At 40.0% G+C, this 22,684-nt stretch overlaps 1 protein-coding gene across 9 annotated transcripts in view; it reads left to right on the forward strand.

Moving 5' to 3' along the window:
• GPATCH8 (G-patch domain containing 8) overlaps positions 1-22,684 on the forward strand; it is an 89,794-nt gene that overhangs the window by 14,843 nt on the left and 52,267 nt on the right. For 3 of the 9 annotated variants that reach the window (XM_042477491.1, XM_042477494.1, XM_042477486.1), the window contains exons 2-3: positions 12,949-13,023; positions 21,207-21,224. Coding sequence is in view for 1 of the 9 variants with exons in the window: in XM_042477485.1 (XP_042333419.1) it covers positions 12,949-13,023 (75 nt within the window). In the remaining 8 variants the exon portion in view is untranslated. Of the gene's footprint in view, positions 1-12,948; positions 13,024-15,318; positions 15,354-21,206; positions 21,225-22,684 lie in introns of those variants that run through there. The other 6 variants (XM_042477493.1, XM_042477490.1, XM_042477492.1 and 3 more) reach the window with 4 other exon arrangements.

Consider the following 22,684-nt stretch of genomic DNA (forward strand, 5'->3'; position numbering starts at 1 on the left):
ATTATTATTATTATTATTATTATTATTATTATTATTATACAGCAAGCTGCAAATGGTTATTTTATTCTCTGCCTATGAATACAGCAATTTTGTTTATGTCTGTTAATTTAGTAATACAGTGCGCCCTTACTATCCGTGGGGATCTATTCTTAAGTCCCATTCTTCTTAATGGGTGCATGCTCCTGCTAGCGCTACCTCATGCGCACGTGCTCATTTAGAAAGCTGGGGCTTGCCATCCGCAGAAGCTCAAACTGCAGATGGCAAGCCTGCGCTTGGTGCAGGCACACTGTATTACACTATGTTAGAACAGTGGATCTCAAAACTGATGGCAGATGCAGTAACCACATTATAGATATCATGGCCATAAATGTGTGGCTCTGGTTGCAGAATCCCAATTTGTGCATAATTGTCATGCATCTGAGGAAGTAGGCTCAAGTCTATGAAAGCTTGTGATAACAACTTCTTTCTTTCATTTACTGTCAAAGGTGCTCCAAGATCCCTTTGCATACTCAGTTTCCTGAGTAGAGCATATATTTATATCATTTATATTCCACTAGTCTGTCTTACAGAGTTACTAATAGCCAGTCTTCAACTATGTTCAACTATGCATTTAAAAATGTTTTAAACACAGATTATACTAATAGCAACAGTAAATCTGCCAAATCATCAGAAACACAAGGGGAAACTTTAAATTGTTATGCAGTCTATAGATTTATGGGGGCCAATGCCTCAACAGAGATGAAGACAAATGTTCATCCTGCTTCAAAGAATGCCATAGTGTGGGTGTCGCTTCCAAGAAGGTTGTGTTCCCCCAAACCACTAATCATCTCTCTGCTGCCAGCAGAATGCAGAACAGAGCTTCCACTCATGGTACCAAACTGTTTAGGTCTTTACAGGTGTTGACCAGCATTGTTTTTGAAAATAATTATATATTAATTTAAACGAAACAAACCAAAGCCCATAAACATTCAGAAAGAAAAGAAAATATAAAAAGAGGAGAAAATGAAAAAGAATAAATAAAGCAAAATACATAATAATAATAATAATAATAATAATAATGTTTATTTATATACCGCTTTTCCAAATTAGATCAAAGCGGTGTACAACAGGAAGTACAATACAAAGTCAACTAAACTAAAAATAATACATAATACTAAAACACTTAACATTGATTAATATGCTAAAAACTAACTAGCTAAACCACAAAAAGGCTCTGACCCACCAATCCCTACTCTTAGAAAAAAGGGGGGGGGAGCAAAAGAGAGAGAAAATATAATATTTTACCATTACAGTTACAATTAGATAGTTAATTAATTGTACTAAAATTACTAGGAGGCATAGCTACAAATTGATGCATTGTTAGATTTCTTATTGCTCAAAAACTCCATAAACAATTTCCAATATGTAAAAAAATCTTCAATGGGCTTGTCATTTAAAGCCCACACCAGTTTGGCAACTGGGGCTAAGACAGCAACCTTAACAATTGAATCTCCCATTGCCAGTCCTTCAGCCTGCTTCCAAGATTCTTGCTGCTATTATCATATATCAGATAAATTGTCCCATATTTTCTGATCAGTTCTATAGCCACAATGCCCAATAAAATTATTACTGGTGAGATTTTGAAAATTAACATTAAATCTCAGACCAATAATTTTTTGCTTTCTTATAAGAGCCTCACATAGAGTGCTCTTTATCTTGACGACTCCAGCATTGATTTAAAACATTTGTAGACATTTTTGACAACTCATTTGGGCTTAGATACTATCTCAAGTGTCTAACGTTATCTTGGGGGGAAATATTTATGCCAAACTTGTAAAAGAACCTTTCTAATACAATGATTTTTAAATTCAGCTTGCATCTTAACTTTGTCATATCAAAGATAACTATGCCCTTCATCTTAAATTATGACCACCAATTTCCAAAAGTCTCATTTTAAAGCAAAATCTCTTTCTTCAGCCACACAAAACAATTGGCTTCATAATACAATTAAAGTTTCAAACTACCCCTTTCTTTAGCATCATACAAAGTTTTGAGCCTTATTCTAGGTTTCCTTCCCTGCCAAACAAATGTGGAAATTTCTTTCTTCCACTGTATAAAAGGTATTCCATTTCTTATGATGGGGAATGTTTTAAAATAAAATAAAATAGGAAAATAAAAATATTGGCAAAACATTTGCTTTAAACTACTGCAGTTCTCCCCCAAATGGGTAACTTTAACTTTCCCTACCAGTCCAACTCCCTTTTAGTTTCTTTCCATCCATTAGAATAGAATCATAGAGTTGGAAGAGACCACAAGGGCCATCCAGTCCAACCCCCCCTGCCATGCAGGAACGCGCAATCAAAGCATCACAGACAGATGGCCATCCAGCCTCTGCTTAAAGACCTCCAAAGAAGGACACCACCACACTCCAAGGGAGTGTGTTCCACTGTCGAACAGCCATTACTGTCAGGAAGTACCTTCTAATGTTAAGGTGGAATCTCTTTTCCTGTAGCTTGCATGCATTGTTCCGTGTTCTAGTCTCTGGAGCAGCACAAAACAAGCTTGCTCCATCCTCAATGTGATACCCCTTCAAATACTTAAGCAGGGCTATCATATCACCTCTTAACTGTCTTTTTTCCAGGCTAAAATACTCAGGTCCTTAAGTCTTTCCTCATAAGGTATGGTTTCCAGGCTCTTCACCATTTTGGTGGCCCTCCTTTGAACATGCTTCAGCTTGTCATCATCCTTTGTGAATTGTGGTGCCCAGAATAGGAAACTGTATTCCAGGTGAGGCCTGACCATGGCAGAATAGAGTGGCATTATTACTTCCCTTGAACTAGACACTATACTTCTATTGATGCAGCCCAAAATAGCATTGGCCTTTTTAGCTGCTGCATCACACTGTTGACTCAAATCCTACTTGTGGTCTACTTGGACTCCTAGATCCCTTTCACACATAGTCTCCAAAGACAGGTGTCCCCCATTCTATATCTATGCATTTCATTTTTTCCTACCTAAATTCAGTATCTTACATTTCTCCCTGTTGAAGTTTATTTTGTTTTGGCCCAGCTTTCTAATCTATTAAGGTCATTTTGAATTTTGATCCTGTCCACTGGGGTTTTAGCTATTCCTCCTAATTTGGTGTCATCTGCCAATTTGATAAGCATGCCCTCTATTCCTTCATCTAAGTCATTGATAAAAGTGTTGAATAGCACTGGCCCAGGACAGAACCCTATGGCAACCCACTGGTCACTTCTCTCCAGGATGAAGAGGAGCCATTGTTGAGCTCCCTTTGGGTTCGGCCAATCAGCCAGTTATAAATCCACCTAACAGTTGCATTGTCTAGCCAACATTTTACTAGCTTGTTTGCAAGAATATCATGGTGGACCTTGTCAAAGGCTTTACTGAAATCCAGATATGCTATATCTACAGCATTCCCTTTGTCTACCAAGCTGGTAATTTTATCAAAAACGGAGATCAGATTAATCTAGTATGACCTGTTTCTCAGAAACCCATGTTGATTCTGGAATTGCTTTCTAAATGTTCACAGATGCTCTGTTTAATGATCTAGAATCCTTCCTGGTATTGATGTCAGACTAACTGGACAATAATTGTTGGGATCCTCTTTTTCTCTCTATTTGAAGATGGGGACAACACTTGCTCTCTTCCAGTTTGCTGGGACCACTCTTGTTCTCCAGAAGTTCTCAACAATTATTGTCAATGGCTCTGAGATTACATTTGCCAATTCTTTTAATACCCTTGGATGTAGGTCATCTGGTCCTGGAGACTTAAATTCGTTTAGATTAACCAGATATTCCTGTACTTCCTCTTTGCTTATTCTGTGATGAAATTCCCATATTCTGCTCCATTTCCCTCAGGCTGAGCACCCTTTTCCTTTTCTGAGAACATTGAGACAAAGAAGGTGTTGAGTAATTCTGCCTTTTCTCTGTCCTCTATTAGCATTTTGCCATCTTCTCCACAGAGTGGCCCTACCATTTCCTTCTTCTTCCTTTTGCTACTGACATACCCCCCAAAAACCCTTTTTGTTGTTCTTAACCTCTCTGGCAAGCCTGAGCTCATTCTGTGCTTTTGCTTTTCTGACTTTACCCCTACATGCGCTAGCTATTTGTTTCAATTTCTCCTTGGTGATTTCCCCCCTTTTCCATTTCTTATACATGTACCATTTAAAACTTAGCTCAGTTGAAAGTTCCTCAGTTATCCATCCCAGTTATTTTGAAATAATAAGCTGTTGTTCTTCATAATTGTAACTCCAAAATATTTAATCCCCATTTTTTCCACTTTAAAATTAAATAGAGCAATTAACTTATTTTCCTCTTCTGATGTCATATTTGAAGCTGAGGAAACATATCTCTCAGATGATTCATGAGGATCTGAATGGATTTTTGCCAAAAAGACAATTAAAGAATAATGTAAGAATTGTCCTGAATGTTATTGAGTATTTGGAATATCATAATTAGAAAAAAAAAACTGCTGTGAGTTTTTTGGATGCAGAAAAAGCGTTTGACAATATTTTGTGGAATTACTTATTTCAAGTACTGGAGAGAATGGAGTTTTGGGAAATATTATCTGAGCTATAAAGATAGTTTAATCAGTTCAAAAAGGCCAGGTATTGGTAAGTGGCAATGCAGCAATGCCGACTGAGATAAAAAAAGGAACTAGACCAAGTTGTCCCTCTCACCTTCGCTCTATATTTTGGTATTGGAGCCTTTTGCAGAGACATCAAACAAGATATTAGAATTTGTGGAGGGAGGATTAAAAAAAAGAACTGCACAAATTGAGGGCTTATGTGGATGATCTAGTGAATCTATTGGATTCAATGAAGGCTCTTTTAGAAAAAATTAAGTTAGGGCATGTTCTGGATTTAAAGCGAACTGTGATTTTTTAAAAAATGGTTGACTAAAATATGACTTCAGGTATTGACCAGCATTTTAAATTGATAGCTAAACAGTCTTGAAATCAGCATAAGCTGTACAACCTTAAATAAAATTCATTCAAAATAGGCCCTGGTCAAACTTTCTGATATTTTATATTGTCTGAAGTTTGTGAACACTTTAAAGGACACCCCTGTGGAATGGATTGCAGCAATTTGGTTGGGATGTGGCCAGTGGATGTGTGACACTATCCAGATCTGCCTTCTCCACACACAAAAATACAGCCAAAGCAGAGCAAAAGTGTTCCTTATGACAGCTGCCACTTGACCATCTAGCAACAAAGCAGAATCTAGAAGCATTCTCAGCTGTGAGCCTGGTTCTTTTTTAAAGCAGTCTGTGATCTGTTGTCCTGTTGACCAAAAGCATTTCTCTCTTAAGACTCGGGATATTAGATTGCATCCATTCTTATTTTTTTTATTTATTTATTTACTGTATTTATACCCTGCCCTTCAGCACTAAAGGCTCTCAGAGACTCAGGGCGGCTTACAATTATTATTTTAATTAGACAGTTCCCTGCCCTCAGGCTTACAGTCTAAAAAGACACAACACAAAAGGAGAAGGGAATGGTGGTGGGGAAGGGGATCAGGTCCAGCAGTTCTTCTCTCTCTCTGAGGCCTGGACCAAGATAGATGGACTGCAGGGAGGGCTCTTTTTCTTAATCTAGATTGGGCCCCCAATGGCATTGTGCCTGTCCTTTCACTTCCTCCCAGGCCAGAAGATGACAGTTGGCAAGGAGGGAGGGCCTTCTACTTCAGTCCCGATTGCATTGGGCCTGTCCTTTCACTCCCTCCAAACCAGAAGATGACAGTTGGAAAGGAGGGAGGGCCTTCTTCTTCTTCTTCTTTTTCTTCTTCTTCTTCTTCTCTTGACACTTAACAGCAGGCAACACACACACACACACACACTAAAACAACACTTTAAAAACAATTAAAATAATCCAATTAAAACTAAAACGTTTTTTAAAATACTGGAAATTCCTGGATAGACTCTGGGGGGGTTGATCTAAAGTCTGATTAAAGACCTCAAAATTGTGGTTTTATTTTATTTTTAAAATCACGTTTCTTATTTCAAAACATTTGTTTTGACTGAATTAGAGTGCTTTGGATTTATTGGTGATCATCTAAATAAAATGACTGTTTTATTAAGGAGTGTATACCAGAACTGCTGGTTATGAAACCCAGTTTTGTGGACCTGGTAGAGTGCTTACCCCAAGATGTCCTCTTAAGTGCAAATTGCACATTATGCTAAAATTATGTGCAGGAGTGTGTTGATACCTATTCTGCATTTCTAAATACCCTGGAGAAGTGTTTCTTTACAGTTGAAAAGAGGCCCTTGAAACCCTTAGCCTTTCACTCACTTCTTTCATGAATGTTCTGCCTTTGGATGCTTCTTTCCTTTCAATGATGCTGCTGATATTACCTACAAGTATACATCCAGAATGCAGGTTATGGGGGGTTATGTGTGAACTGGGAGAGATTCAGGAATAAAACAATATTACACCTGTAGTGTAATGTGTGATCTGGTTGAACAATTAACATTGACAACATTAAAACATCACTGAAGGTTTCATGTTTCCTGGGACTCAGTGCTAGTAAAAATACATGATTAAAAAAAAGAACTAAAAATTAGTTTTTTTAAATTGAATTTTTTGTTCTCAAAGCAATTATTACATGTGTCCTTTCTTTTTGGGGTGTTTTATAGGCCTCAGTACCCTAAAGCCACCAGATCCTATCTGATCTTGGAACTAAGCAGGGTCAGCCCTAGTTAGTATTTGGGTGGGAGACTGCCAACAAACAAGTGGCTGTCCTTTCCATGGTGTATTTGTTCTGTGATCACGTACTCTGAGGGACGGGATTGGAAAGATCCCAGGTGTCTGGACTGTTTAGCCTTCTGACAACTTGATTCTGATACCAAGGAATTTGAAATATTAATCCAGCTCTGGCAGAAAATCTATTTTGAGACATGCCTATAAAGTGATACCTGTATATTTGTGTGTGTATGTAGACACAGGCATAGTTTTCTCCTGCGGGGAGGTGGAAATCTTTAATGGGGCAGGTGGCCACTTCAGCTTACCTCCTCTTCCTGCTTCAGCAATCTCTGCTGTCGCTTCATGTCAGACCAGAGCTACTGGTATAAAATCTGTTTATGTGAAAGAGAAATGAATTGGTAAAACACTCTGGACTCTTAGGACGCATGCATAATTGAAACACCATACCTCCACTGTGACTCGAAGCAGCTTTATTTTGGCTGTCTGTAACATTGCTCTATTTCCATTTCCAAGTCTCTCAGGCACTTCATTTTGGCATATGTGTCAACTTTAAGTGTAATGACCAGACTTGTTCAGCCTAATACTTTGTGTTGTACTACTTGCCTTTCTGGTATAAATCTGTAAAAGAAGTAATGCTTCCATATTGTAAGTTTCAGCTTTTTTGTTAGATCATCTGGGGGAAAAGTGAATTTAGTAGCCAAATGTTTGTGGCTTCAAGATTATTTCTGTCTGTTTACAGCTAAGGCTGAATATACAGCACTTGTGCTGTTTGTGTCTGAATTTCCACAGTGTTTGTACACCAAGCAGAAATCATGTTGTACTGTATTTAGTTTATTTTTGAAAACAAAGAGGATTCTATCATGCGGGCAGATTGTCATTTTTGATCAATACAAGTGATGATCAGGCCAGCAGAGCCATTGAATTTGACTCAGCACAGGCAATGCTGTTTTCACGGTGTGCTTGGTAAACTGTGGTAACTGTTTTGGAGCCTTTGGCTACTGTTTTTTGTCAGTTGGATAATTTTTTGTTCAACCCTTCCCTGCAGGATCAGTTAGCACCATATGATTGTTTCACAGTTCCTTGATCCCGATTTTAAAGTGGCAGTGCCAGCTGTGTACATAGACCAGACATGGGGAAGCATGTAACCTGACAGATGTTGTTGGGCTAGAAGTCCCAGCAGACCTAGTCAGCTTAGCCAGTTGTGAAGAACATCTGGCACAGCACATGATTCTCACCCTAGCACAGAGTTTATCAATTATCTACACTTAACATGTGGGGAGAATATTGCTTTCTTCCACTTTCTTAGCTTTGTTTAACATACTGTTCTTTGTGGTTATTTTGCACTTAATGTCCTCCAAATGGCAGCTAATGGAAGCAGAACTTGTGTACAAGTACCAGGCAGTAATAAAGAGGTACCAGTGAGTCATTTGTGCTTACTACAGAACTTGTTTTCAATCTCAGCGATTTTGCATTGTGTTAAATTCCTGGGCTTGGACAAATCTGTATCACACAGACCTCTCTCCAGTTGTCAGCCTCTGATTTATTCAGCTTATTTTTGTCCCTAATGCTTATCATCTCTCAGTAGGAAGTTTTTTAAACTCTGAAATATTGTGCTTTTTGTTATATTCCCCAGCATGCTAGAATCTAAAGGCAATGAGCAATATTGCCAGCCTCTCAGAATGACAATCCTTAACTGAAGTGCACATGTCCCACATGTGATTTGTGCCCTATCTTTGATGTAAGAAGAATGGGTTATCAAGTTATTAAAGTATTTACAAGAATTCCAGTGATATAATTCCCAATTAAATGTTTGAGAATAATATCCATATTCTTTACATATTTGTTGTTATCGTGTGCCTTTGAATCATTTCCAACTTATGGCAACCCTATCATGGGGTTTACTTGTAAAGTTTCTTTAGAGGGGGTTTGCTATTGCCAGTCCTCTGATGCTTAGAGTGTGTGAGTTGCCCAGGGTCACCCAGTGGGTTTTATGGCTGAGCGAGGAATTGAACCCTGGTCTCCAGAGTCATAGTCCAACACCCAAACAACTACTGTACGTCACACTGGTTCTCTCTCTTTATATATACTGTGTACAGTACTTTTATTTTCAATACAGTCGTCCCTCCATTTCCATGGACTTTGAGTCCACAATCTCGGTCCTTTGTGGATTGACAAGCGGAGTGGGTTACAATGGCGCATTCGCAGGAGCACATGGCCATTCAAGCCAATGGGGCTTGAATATTTGCGAATTTCCATTTGTGTGTGTGTGTGTGTGTGTTCTGGAACGGATCTCTTGCGAAAATGGAGGGACAGCTGCATTTTCAGTATTGACATATCATCTTTTATTTTCAGGTAGTGCACAAAAGCAATAGCGTAAAAATGCAAATACTGTATTCCAAATACCATGTTCAAAAGTAACAAAATCCTAGATTCCCCAGCATAAATAGTGATGAAAAACAAACAAAAAAACCTTTAACAGCTAACTTCATAAAACCACCAAGTGCTGGAGTAAACAAAAAGGCATTCATCATGTTTTGATACTAACTGCTGGCACATATTTTATATCCGGGAGAAGGCTGTTCGAGACCACGAGCAACACTATGTTGAAAGGTCTTGTGGACATTTCCAAATGAATTCAAGATTCATGAAACAGTAATTAAATGCTAAATTGTGCCTCCTAGAAGTCATTGTCAGCCCAAAAAATATTTTTGGCTCAAAAATAGTGGTTGAAGTTTGGAGGGACACTATCTGAGGAGGCATGAGGGTTACATGAGATTCTGCTGAGCTGCATGTAGCTCATACAGTTCTGAACCCTAATGTAATGTATAGGACATAATGTAATAGATAATGTTGTGCCATAACATTTCTGGGTTAGTTCCTTTTCTGCCCTTTCTAATGTCAAATAATCAGTTTGAAGGAGTTAAATGCATGCTTGGTCCTATTGGAGATGGACTGTAGTTCAGTGGTGGGAACATGTTCTTTGCCTGTAGAAGATCCCTGATTCAATCACTGACATTTCCAGATTGGGCTGCAAGGACTCCTCTGAAACCGCTTGACTTGGTCAAGAGTAATGTCCTAGGTTCGAGCCTTGCAAAGAAAAGTTCATGGAGTATTAATCTCCCTCCTTTTTGCCTTGAGTTTCTCTTACCGTACTTTCCTCCCTCTTGTTCTCGCGAAAAGACAAAGATAGGCAGAGAGGATAGGCAGACTGCCAGTAGTACTGTATTGTTCTGTATTTCCACAGCACAGACTAATAGGTGCTGACATCATAAATCTGGAAGAAGGAAAGCAACATTGTGGAAAACAGGGATACGTGATGGTTGTATGTGGAGCTACTGTGTCTCTTGTCTTCTCTTAAACAATGTACCACATTTTAAGTCTTAAAGAGAATGGGTTCTTACTTATAAGGTAGATTTCCCAGGGAAGTAGCTAATGCTAATCTCTTTTATTAGCTTTCTGTGGCATCTGAAACATGTATAACTTCTTAAAATAGAACCCAGATTGTACTGGTATCTGTGCTGCTTGTTTCAGTTCTGAAGTATCCTCTCGTATTTTAACTCTTAATACTTTTTAATAGTCTTTGGTTGCTAGGCTAGTTTTTCCATAAATAAGACTAGTCATGCAAATAGGAGCTCAATCATTAATGGCAAGTGACTGAAGGCTGTTAGTGGAGAAATCTCAAACCTGGGATTGATAGACTTTCAAGATTCTGGATAATAATGCTCCTTCCTTCTTGTGCTTTCAAACTTACTGTTTTCCCTTCTAATAAACTCAGTCATCTTAAATGTTGAATAGTAAGAGAATCAGGAAGAGACATCATACACTCACTAGATTTTTGCACCATGAGCTTTTATAATCATGCCTCTGCTTCATCAGATGTAAAGCAAGTCATAACAGTTACTTATTTCAGAAAAATCCATATTGGACATAATATTTGGGATGACAGTCAGGGACGTAGCCAGGATTTTAGGAAGGGGGTTGGGTCCAGACTAAGTGCCACCATTATAATGGGGCTTGGGTGCGGTGGCGCAGCAGCACGCACCATTCATTTTTCTAATAGAAGGGGGGGTCTGGACCCCAAGAACCCCCCTCCTTGACTACGTCCCTGTGACAGTTTAGAAGTTAGGTTCATTTAATATATGTCCTTATCATTGCCTATTAGTCATACATTATTGGTTGTGTGTATCACTTCACTGAGTCACATATTACAATATATGCAGAAAAGTATGTGCTTGTGCACACACATGTGCCGGAGACCTTGGATACCACACCTCCGACCACTCAGAAAAGACCACTAAATGTGTACAAGTCATCTCCTATTTGTAACTCATAGGATGTTTATGAAATAAGAATAGAAACTGGGTAAACTGGGAATGGGCAACTCTGTTCTTCCAGATAGTTTTAGACTTCGGCTTCCATAGTTCTTCAACATTGGCTGTGCAAGGCAGGAGTGATGGAATTGTAGACATAGTTGCCCATTCTTGCTGCATAAAAAATATTAGTTTGAATTTTTCTGAATTTTTCATTATCCAGGATTTAGAAATATCCCTGCGTCTTAAGTGTGGACCAGCATATATTGGAATAAAGAATAGTTTGAAAGTGATGGATTGGTGGTCTGTATGAATTTTCTATCCTTACCTTCTGCAACATTTGAGATTACCCCGGGCATGGTTCACATATTTCCCTAGCATTTCCCCTGTCTAAGCGCAGATGCTAGAAACCTCATTGCCTTCATTGTTTAAAAAACAAACACTGAAATCCAGAGGGTACAAAGTTCTGTGTTTAATTTGAATTTTAATTGCACAGATGGCTAGAGCAACTCTGATTTTTCTTTAAAAAAACAACATGTGAAGTTTTTTTAACTGACATGAAAGCTTTTGAAGTGATCATACAAGCTTTGGAATTCTACAAACTTCTCCATTTAATGATTGAAGAATTATCAAAAGCTCATGTTTGAAAAGAACTAAATCTACCTGCTTTCTGGAAGAGCTGTTATGAGGAAATAGTACAACCATATTGAGTATGATGATACACTTCTAGTGAACGATCTGTCTAATGCTCTTTGGGGCAGTTAATGTTCTTGAGTGACTTGATGTTGATTGTTGATCATGGAACATTTGATAGCCAGTTATATCCTAAGCTTACCAGACCCTATCTCATCTTCGAAGCTAAACAGCGTCAGCCCTGGTTAGTACCTGGTTAGATGGGAGACTGCCAATGAGTACTAGGTGCAGTAAGCTATATTTCAGAGGAAGAATCTGGCAACCCAACTTCTGAGTGTTCCTTGCCTAAGAAAACCCTATGTTCATGGAGTCACCATAGGTTGACAGACAACTTGAAGGCATGTACACAAGGCCAGCAAAAGAAATTGTTTGAAAATGTGATGAGTTCTGACTTGATATTGGTTTAATGAAAGCTAGCTCAGATGCCTGTGGTAAGGCTTATATTGAGGATCTGGAGTGGCCTGGAAAATACTTAACGGTTCCATACTCAAAGAATATTTTTCCTCTGAAATTAATAGTATAAATCCTTCATTGTTGGATAGTTCTGCACCAGTGAAATGAAACTTACAAATCTTGTCAATGTGGAACAAACAAGAAAAGTGTAATGTGATTAGGTGAGGCCTTCCTGGTGCTTTGGGAGCTTGGTGTTTAAACGACGCACACCCCCAAACTGCCCAGAAGTCGCTCCAAGGCTGCCTAAGGTGATTTGAAGCCGCTCCTTCTGGCAGCGTGTTTGAGACTGTGGTAGCAGCCAACTTTGGGACCACGGCGTCCGGTCGCTGTGGTCCTGGAGCAATCAGGGCCAGAATGGCATTTGGCTGCTCCTTTTGCCCCATTTGCTTCACCCCGAGACACATTAAATAATTATTTTTAAAAATGGTATTACCACAATAAAGCAAAATGAGGAGTGCGAAATTAAATATAGATTGAATGAAGAATATAAAAGTGAAATCTTCTATATATCATTGTATAGTTATCATTGTCATTATTACCCTATTATCGAGTTGCGTTTTGCAAGGTTTTTAAGCCATGCTGCAATTGTACATTTTGGCCTCCTAAGTCCTATTCATGTCATCAATATACAGTATTCTTCCTATTTATCTTCTCCTATCATTTTCTTCCTTCCATATTACCTAATCAAACCTTTTTTTTCCTGTTTAACTTTCCTTTTCATGGACCTTTTAACAATAAAAAATGGTTTGTGCCTCATGGAAGAAGTAATGTCTGGTTTTTTTTTTCCTTGCAGGGTAATCACTTTGATCAGTATGAAGAAGGCCATCTGGAGATTGAGCAGGCGTCTTTAGACAAGCCTATAGAATCGGTAAGAAATCACTTTTCACTCTCAAGCCCCTGGCAGGTCAGATAGTATTCACCTGTTCTTTGACAGCTCCACTAGCCTAGACTGATCGTATTTTTAGAATAAGCAACTGAAGGTATCTGATAATATATCTGAATGTGTTTAATTAATGTTAAAGTGAGGCAAGTCACTAATTATTTAATCTAAGAAACTTTTTTTAAAAACAACAACAAAGAAAGTAATTTTGTGATTCTTTATAGAAGCTCATGTCACATATCAAATACCCCCCCCCTTTTTTTTAATTGCATGAATTGGGTCAATAATGAGTGGCAAAATATGTTCTGTCCACCTTAGTTTAGATTTTCTTTGACCCAGTGATAGAGAACGCAGAACAAAAATGGCAGGATTCAGAAGAATCTAGTATAAATAAATAGCAGTTATAAATTTTTTAAAAACAAAAACTGCCTGTAGCAGTCATAAAAAGGACAGGAAAGAGAAGAGTTGCTTTTTGCTCACTTACCCATTTGCGGTTTGTTTTAAGCATGTCAGGTTTTTGAGCTCTTCCTCATGATACATCTATGCTTGTTCTCCCCTATACTGTGTAGCAGTAGTTTCTGCAGCCTAAACATGCCTTTGAGACCTCAGCATTTAATATTTGCTTTGGCTGTAATCTCATTGGAGTAGCAATTCAAAAGGAAATGAGATGGATACAGGGGTACCCCGGGTTACGAATTTAATTCGTTCCGCCACCGCTTTCGTAACCCGAAAGGCTTTCGCAAGCCGAAAACCCATAGGCGCTAATGGGGAAAAGCCGCGATTTGGTGCGAAAAAGCGCCGAAAAGCACCAAAATTTCTTTCGTAACCCGAAATAACCTTCGTAACCCGGAACAGTTTTTTTCAATTGATTTTTTTCGTAACCTGGAAATTTCGTAAGGCGGCGCATTCGTATCCCGGGGTACCACTGTACTTAGTGTTTTGGAGAAGGCTGTGGAAATGAAAACAAAATACATACACATAGAGACCAAGCATTTTCAGGACTGGATTAAAGGAAGGGATTGGCAGAGTGCTGCCTGTGAGATGCACACAGTCCCCAAGGCCATTTTTTCAGTCCTCATTCCAGTGTGGGAGGAGCAGTTTTGCCATGTTTTGATCCGTCAGGCTGTTTTAGGCCCAGGAAAAGCATTTTTAAAACTAGAGAGTAAACAAAAGTTGAGAAGAGAGCAATGAGGAGGAGGCATTGCAGGGAAAAAGAGTGGTGCGGATTAGAGCAGAGGTAGTGCCACCCCTCCCATGGGTGGGGGCAGTGAATCCCATAAAGCTCTGCCAGCTGCCAACACCTGGATTAAAGGATACATTTAACTTTTAAACATGTAGTGTTCTGTTTTGTCTTTGGAATTGTATGCCACATGCTTCCTTGGGGTGCACTCTTGAGCATTCATAGCATTCCCCGCCCTTCTGATTTTTGTTCTTATAAGCCATGTTGGTTTGCCAGTGTCTTCCAGACTATCATTAATAGCCTTTTCGCTATGGCCATAATTATGACACATGCCGTACAATAAAAAAGCTTGGCAATTGGAGTTCTTTTGTACCTGTGGTTCATGGTGTCCAACGTGGATAAGGATCCCTGAAGTGTAGCAGCTTAGAAGATGAACAAACCCTCCTTGTGCCTTGCATAAACCTCAGCTAATCCAATGCCAAGGAGTGTATTTGTAAGCCAGTGCTTAGCACTACATGTGAAGCAGCACCACTGGGTCCTAAAATCTTTTTTCAAAAGAGTCTTTGAACTTATGAATCTCTTAGAATAGTATACTTCCTTTATATTCTCCATTGTTGCAAAGTCAGCATACCTAAGCTTGCCTTTAGGGGTAGGGGTGTGGACCTTTGCCTGATAATATCCGAATGACAGGGGAATGTGCTATTTTTGCTAACTGTAGTGCTGTCCAGTTAGATATGGCCAAGCACTTTTCAGAACACTGCACATGCTCATTTGGCCCTTCTAAGAGAAATGCCTGCTATGTTTCTGATTTAGCTTGCTCTCCACACAAAGTCAGTCTTCCAGCTTAGTCCTGCTCAGCAGTAGTCTCAGCTGTGAAGTTAATCCAGCCCTGTTAATGCTTGGCCTAGAGACTACTGACTGTAGACTGTTCCCAGTACCATTGCATTTGTGAATGCTTTTTAAAAACTCTAGCATTAGGAAAGAAGCAATATATATACATATATTTGCTTTCCTGTGTTTGTGTGTGTGCGTATTTGTGTGCTTGTTGAGATGTTCACAGAAATTTACACAACTTGGGGTGTTCGACATTTTTTCTTCCACAGCAGTTGGCCCAAATTAGCTAAGCAGCCATGACCTGGTTTGTATTTGCACGGTCTGCATTTTTAATTTCTTTTCTAGGGTTTCCTCTCCTTCTCCTTTCTTTTCTCCCCTCTCCCCTCTCTTATTTCTGTTCTTCTGGTCCAGTGAACACTGCATTCAGTATCTACTGTCTTATTGTGCTGGCATGATGCTAGACTTAGGCATGGCGGTCATTGATGACACATGAAATAATGCTGCAGAGAGGGTGGGAAGGATAAGAGTGATGCAGCTGCACCTGATTCTGTTGAATTATTCAGTCTTGTTTGTGCACGTACACAGAGAGACATGCAGACACACTCCAATTGAAATGCAAAGCCAGCTTCCCTCTGTCATGGAATAGGTCGCATTGGATCAGCATTGCGTGCCATGCTGGAGACATTAGTACCAGGACAGTTGCCTCTGATCTGCAGCAGCCTTTGCTTCTTGTGCCAGTGAGTAGTGCTCTGTCAGCCTACATAGCCAGTCATAGGAAAGTTCCACTTAATTTAACAAAGCTGCCTTGTTGAGATGTATGATCAGTGAGTACAGCAGCTGTGCAAGAATCTTGAGAGCCTAAATTTTTGATTATGGCCCACAGATTTATTGAAGATTCTATAAGCAACATGTCCCAAAGCTTGAAAATGTAGTTTGTTCAAAACTCTCCTTTCTGTGAATACAGATTTTGCAATATGTAGCCCTCTCAGTGTGCGAAATGCTTTAGCCTTTGTTTTTTTCTAGTTTTTTTGTAACCACCTGGACATCTTGGTCTTATGATTGGTTGCATCTAATTTAGCTTATCAGAATTTAAATATCCTTAAAATGAATTGAGGAAGTTGGCTGTGGCTGAAAAAGTCACATTATAGTGGGCTCTTTGGATCCAGGAGGGTTCTGCCCCCCTGCCTATAGATAGGAAAAAACATGGGTGAATATGCCCCATATTATTAAATGGCGGTGACATAAATGTGGATACACTGACCCATACATGTTCCTGTCACTACCATTTAATAATATGGGATGTGATTATCTGCTGTCTATCGAAATTGTGGATCTGGAGCCTTTGGTTCCAAAGGGCACACTGTAATTTTAGTTGGAAATCAGATCCAGTCCATTCTTTTTGACCAACAACAACTCGATTTTCTCTAATTAGAACTTATCTGAGAAAAAAGAGCTAAAGAAATAATTATGTAATTGTGTAACGTCCCTAATCTAGAATCATTACAGAGGTGATTCAGCAAATTTTCTGAATATTTCAGCTACAGTTAACCATTTGACCAAACTGAAAAGATGAACAAATTATTGTTCAGAGAATGGTCAAGGTTTTTTGGGATGGTGTTTTGTTTTTAGCATTAGCTTTATTAGAGTATGAAAGAAGATCTTGGCTTCACCTGGCTTGCCATAATTTAATGTGTCCTTTGTAACAGTATCTTGTGTATTGTTACTTCAGCCAGTATCTTCAGTTCTTTCAACAATTTATTTGTTCATGTATTTATTTCAACCCTATCTTTCCTCAGCTCTAGGATTCAAGGCTGCTTACAAAACTTAAAAGTACACATCACACAAAAGTTAGAATATAATATCAATGGAATCAAAAGCAATTTAAAGCATGCCTGTTATTATTATTAATAATATCACCACCACCATCATCTCCTCAGCTTTCTTTTGGACAAAACACCTGACCCTGGGGGTGTACATTGCACTCTTACGTTCTCCCCCACTGCCTTCCAGAAGATGGTCTATTTACTAAGACCACCTTAGGTAATCATCCCAACTTTCTTCAGCAACAAGGAAAAGGGGGAGGAAAACCCTCCCCAGTCCTGAAGCAACCATGATTATTCAGTGACAGAGGGTGAGAAGGCAGGTTATGAAGAAAGGTTTGCACAGGGACATGTGACGGGGCAGCCAGGCCTTATAATGCCTGTGATTCTCCCCCTTGCAGGTGAAAAAACAGTGCATTGCACTGGTACCAAAGGCCTCTGGTCTCCTCCATGTGGAGGCCATCAAAGGTAGCCCCCTCCCCCACAGCACTGAGCACCACATGTGTCTGGGACCGCATTGATGACCTATCATGGGATAATGAAACCAGATACAAATGTGGGTTAAGTAAGAGCCACTTTATTGATCTAATTACTTTGTAATAGTCCTGAACAAAATAACAACAGGGAGAGCAACCAGATTGGGGCTCATCTGAGGCTAGCTGTCATCCCATGACTACATCCTCAGCCTTCTTTTGGGCAAAATACCTGACCTTGGAGGAAGTCCAGTCCCTGGCTGGCCATCTGTTGGTAGGTAAATCTGGGTGTTTTCATCCAGGCCACCAGACATTAGAAGTGAGAGCAAGCCCCAAATATCCCTCAGTGGCAGAGTCCTTTCCTGCCCCCAGACACTTGCAGATTCTACTCTTCACTAAAAGGATGCCAATGGTATACAGAAAGCTCTTACATTCTCCCTCACTACCTACTCATTATTAAAGTCCCTTTCTGCATGAACAAATTGGTCTTTAAAGGCCTGCCAAAACAAAAATGTCTTCAGTTGCCTATGAAAGATAAAGAGGGAAACAGCCTAGCTTCTCTAGAAAGGGAGTTTTTGAGCCTTGATATAGCCACTAAGAAGATCCTTTCTCCTGTTTTCACCAGATGTGGCTATGAATGTGGTGAGACAGAGAGAAAGTAGTCTGCAGAACATGAGACTGGAACAAATGTGGAGATATGTTCTGTCAGACAGCCTAGACCAGTGGTCCCCAAACTGCCTTTTAAAGGATTTTGGGCTCCCAGAATCCCAGACTATTGGCCAACATGGCTGAGGCTTCTGGGAGCAGAAGTCCAAAATCTCTTAAAGGCCACAGTTTGGGGAGCACTGACCTAGACCAAAGTGGGTACCACTTTATAGCTCATAGCCAGCACCTGGAACTGTGCCCTGAAATGATCTGGCAGCCAGCGGAGTTATTACAACAGTAAAGTTCTATGCCTCCTGTAGCTGGCCCCATTTAAGAACCTGGCTATAGTTGTTTGGACCAGCTGAAGTTTCTGAACAGTCTTCAAAAGCAGCCCACATACAGTACGTTACAGTAGTCCAAACAGGATTTCTCTCATCCTGAATTAATATTTTACACGAGTACTTTAAAACATGTGTAGTTAAATGCATATTTTCTCAGAAGTAAGCCACCATTGAGTGCTGTGGGACTTCCTCCCAATAAAATGTACACGAGTTGGTTGCTTTAGTGCTAGAATATTGATTAAGAAGGTGTTAAATGGACCCTCAACAGCTCTGGACAGTGTTTTGGAGAGTTTGGTTTTTCCCAACATGAATAAAACAGCTGTGAGCCGATATACAAATGAGCCAAAGTGAAATTTTTTCAAAGGCCTAGTGTTTTAATCTGCTCTGATTGCAGTTGTAGATGCCATAGTTGTTGTGATAGTAAAGCTTAAAGCATTTCTGCCCACTTTCAGGAAGCAATATAACATCAAATATTGCCGTTTACTTTTCAGTGCTAAAAACTAGTCGTCGTCCCCCCCCCCCCCCCCCCCCGTTCCAACAGCAAATAAAATCCAATTTTCAGCAGGAAATATAAGTGGATTTCCCATAAAGGCTTAACCGTAGTAAGTAAAGCCTTCTAAAACATAAGTGGATTTAAGTTTCTAAAAAGCTGTTGCAATCTCTTGGATCTAGAAGCTAAATAAAGCCCAAGAGAAGCATAGAAATCTTACTGGGGATGGCTTTGCTTGGGAACACAGTTGAATTCACAAGGTGGCTCTGCAGCATTATCTATTTGAGGGGATCCTGACTTGTATTGCTACAACATAGAGCTTGATGGTAGGTGGTAAAGGCTGATTTGGGAGTCTACAGATCACAGCACTGTTTAAAAACACAACAGAGTTCTTCCACAGTTGATGTCCAGATAGGCAAGATCAGGTTCTTTTGTCAGCTAGGGATGCATTTTTCCCTGTTTCTGTGCTTTAAAACAAGCTTTTGTTTGAACACCATCACCTTCCCAACTACTACATCCTAAGTTTCTGACAGGACATGTAGCCTGAAGCTTGAAAAATAAATAATGGCTGCAATTCTGGTAGCTGGAATGAATGCCTCATGAGCCACATACAGGGCTTGGAGAGCCTCCATATTGTTACCCTCCTACCCAAAGCTGTTACCTTTTGACAGTTATTTAAATTAATTCCTTCATGTGCATTAATTTCTGGGACCTTGGCTCACCTCTAAATTTTTCTGTGTAGCTTTGGCTGTTAAACTCCCACCTTCTTGTATAATGTCAGTTACTGTGACATCCCTCAGAATTGAGAGTAAATTAGACAAAAAGAGTAGAATAAAAAAAATCACATTTAAATTGCTTAAATGAATCAGTTGTTGCAAAACTAGAAAATACCGTTTGTGAAGAAGTGGTCTTTGGAGTGTGAAGAGAAGTATGTTAGACTCTGTTCCTGTCCAATTGGGAGATGAAAACAAAGTGAAAGTAACATGATAATGGAAATAAAGCTGCAGATTCTGTATTTTGCTCAGGGCCAGCCTGGCTTGGAAGCTTCTTAGGAATGATGCAGTGCCATGTGACTGCTTTGACTTTCCTTGACCGGCTGATTTATATACAGTCTTCTTCAGACAGAGTAGTGAAGTAAAACCTAATCATCTCTGGATCTGCCAGCATTAGTTCAATGAGGGAGAGGTGCAGACGCAGTGGTATGACCCATATACATGAAACCATTCTTGGGGAAGAGGGCAGATTTGGTCCCTACAAAAAGAGTGCCTGCAAACATAAGAGATAATGTCTTATGAGTCTTGAATCTTGCAGACAAGTTAATTCCGGTTGGTTAATTCAATCCAGGCTCCTGAGTTGAGGGGGAGAAAAAGAGGAGGTGATTATCAATCGCTGAGGAGACTTGGATTTTGCCACACTGCTTCTCTGTACCGATCTGTGGACTCCCCTGGATCCAAAGTGTGTAACTTAACAGGGCTGCCAATCTGACATTTAGTAGCAGCCTATAAGTTGCCAAGCACTATACATACTGTGCTTTCTAGAAACGCTGAATGATGTAGCACTACTCTTGGGCTTTTCTCTCTTGTCTTCATTGTGTCATATGCAGTAAGCTCTAGGGTCTTATTTCGGGAATCCCCACCCCCACCCCGTTTAGTTCTTTTTTGCCTCCTCTTTTGCATGGAATCACCCTCTGTAGCACTTAGTCTTCCAGCTTATGGATTCCTCGATGCACAGTCAGCATTCCTTATGGAGCCACTCAAGAGATGACAGCACTTCCTCTCAATTTTTCTTGGGTGGGGTAGGGACCAGTTTAACCTGGACTGTGTATTTTCAAGTTGGCTCATTATTTCTCATCCCTCAAATGACAAACCGTAGCCAGACTACTACTCAGGGTATGCTACCTTAAGGAAATCTTAACAAAGCAACCATACCTACAGTCTTTGCTATAAAAATGATTGTACTTCTTTGCTCTGAATGTTCTTTTTATGTAGTAAAGAGTTGCATGAAACCTAAAAGTGTGTGTTTTTATCATCACGAGATGGTTACAAACTGGAAGCTGTTGCTTTAATTTAAAAGTTGAAGCACACACAGCCTCTTGAGTGGCTTGGTAAGTCGTGCTAATGTGTATAACCATCCTCTATTTTTTTTCTCTCCCCCATGCCCCCTTCTAATGTTTGTTTCTCCTGCCCCTTTCACTATGTCAGTCACAACGCTCTTAAAACTCCCAGCTGGTCTTGTATTTATTTTATGCTTTCATTCTTCTTTAATAAGTACATTACTTGCAAGCAGTGAATTGAAAACAAAGCAAACAAATTGAAAACAAAAACGAATTACCATTAGTTGGTTGGACAGTTTCTTACTTTGTGTTACATTTAACTGTTCTTTTGACAGCCCAGTTTTTAAAGCCAGGTTCGTATGGAAATGCTTTCACTCCACCTGCACTGCTTTTGGAAATAGCATAACGGCTTCATTTGTCTGTTTCTTTTTAGTGCATTCATAACACAACACACTTAAGCACAATGTCTCATCTGGGTAGTAACCATTTCCTTTTGTAGGAGTGGGGATACAAAAGCAGCTGTTTTCTGTCAGAATTTCTGGTCAGCCTGCTGCTGATATACTTTAATTAACCAAAAGCTGCTGCATTTTTCAATATTAAAATCCATGAAAATGCTTTGATATAGTGTTGCAGTAATTGGACTACTCCCTTTAAGAGACCTTTATTTAGTGAAAGAAATTGAGCTGAAATGGCAACTGAAGAAAGGGGAATCACATGGTTTGCAGAAATATGGAAACTCTAAAACCTCATCTTCCAAAGTGAGCATCTCCGTCCTGTTTCTAAAAGAGTTCAATGACATATGAGTGTGTTCAGTGCACTCCAGGAACTATGGGCTATTGAATATCCCTTGGATGGAGGGGCTAGAAAATTGGGAGAAAAAAAAAAAAGAAGGATTGAGGCTTGAAACAGATGTGCCAAAATTGTGCTGGGATCACAGCAACCGCATGGGACTGCTTCCAAAGTGGGCCATCGCCGCAGTCCTGAACATAGCTTTTCTGAGTTGGCATGGGCTCGGCCCAACTTCCAGCTGTTTTCGGGGTGTGCATTGTATAAATGCCATGCCCTCAATGCAGTCCGAAGCTGGTATTTTTGGGCCTTTGTGGATTATTTGAGCCTCCACCAGCTTATTATTTCAAATGAAGGGGTTAGAGAGTATGGATACACTGCAATATTTTATTGCATGTCCCACTTTTAGAGAATGACAACAAAGTTTCTATTAACCATTAGCACAGTAAAAAATATAGTCCTATACAGTGGGCCCTTGGTATCCATGAGGGATTTTTTCCAGGCTGCCAAAATCCATGGATGCTCAAGTCCCATAGTACTCAATGGTGGCGCTGCTGTTTGGCTGCGCCACCATTGAGGACTATTGCATTTTGCTCCCTCCCCCTCCCCAATGCCAGCTTCATCGTTCTCATTGTGGCAGGCAGCAGGGAGGTACCTCTTTTTTCTCCTCTTCCGTGCCTCCTCCCCCTCTTCTCCTCCTCTTCTTCCCCCACCACCTCTGCCACACCTCTTCTCATCATCCTTCTCTTTCCTACCACCTCCTTCTTCCTCAGCTTTGCTCTTCCTCCTCCTCTTCTCCTCATTCATTTATTCCTTGTTGCTGCTGCTGCAGCTCTTCCTCCTCCTCTTACCTCACCTTCTCCACCTTCCTCCTCTTCCTCCCACTGTGATGCTGCCACCATTCGTCCTCCTTTTCTTCCTCCTCCTCTTCTCTGTTCATCCTCCTCCTTTTCCTTCCTCCTCCTACTCATCTTCCCCACATCCTCCATCTTCTTACCCCCCTCTGTTGCCCAGCCACAGCTCGTCC

The sequence above is a fragment of the Sceloporus undulatus genome, chromosome 6 (genome assembly GCF_019175285.1).
Source record: "Sceloporus undulatus isolate JIND9_A2432 ecotype Alabama chromosome 6, SceUnd_v1.1, whole genome shotgun sequence".
Lineage (NCBI taxonomy): Eukaryota > Metazoa > Chordata > Lepidosauria > Squamata > Phrynosomatidae > Sceloporus > Sceloporus undulatus.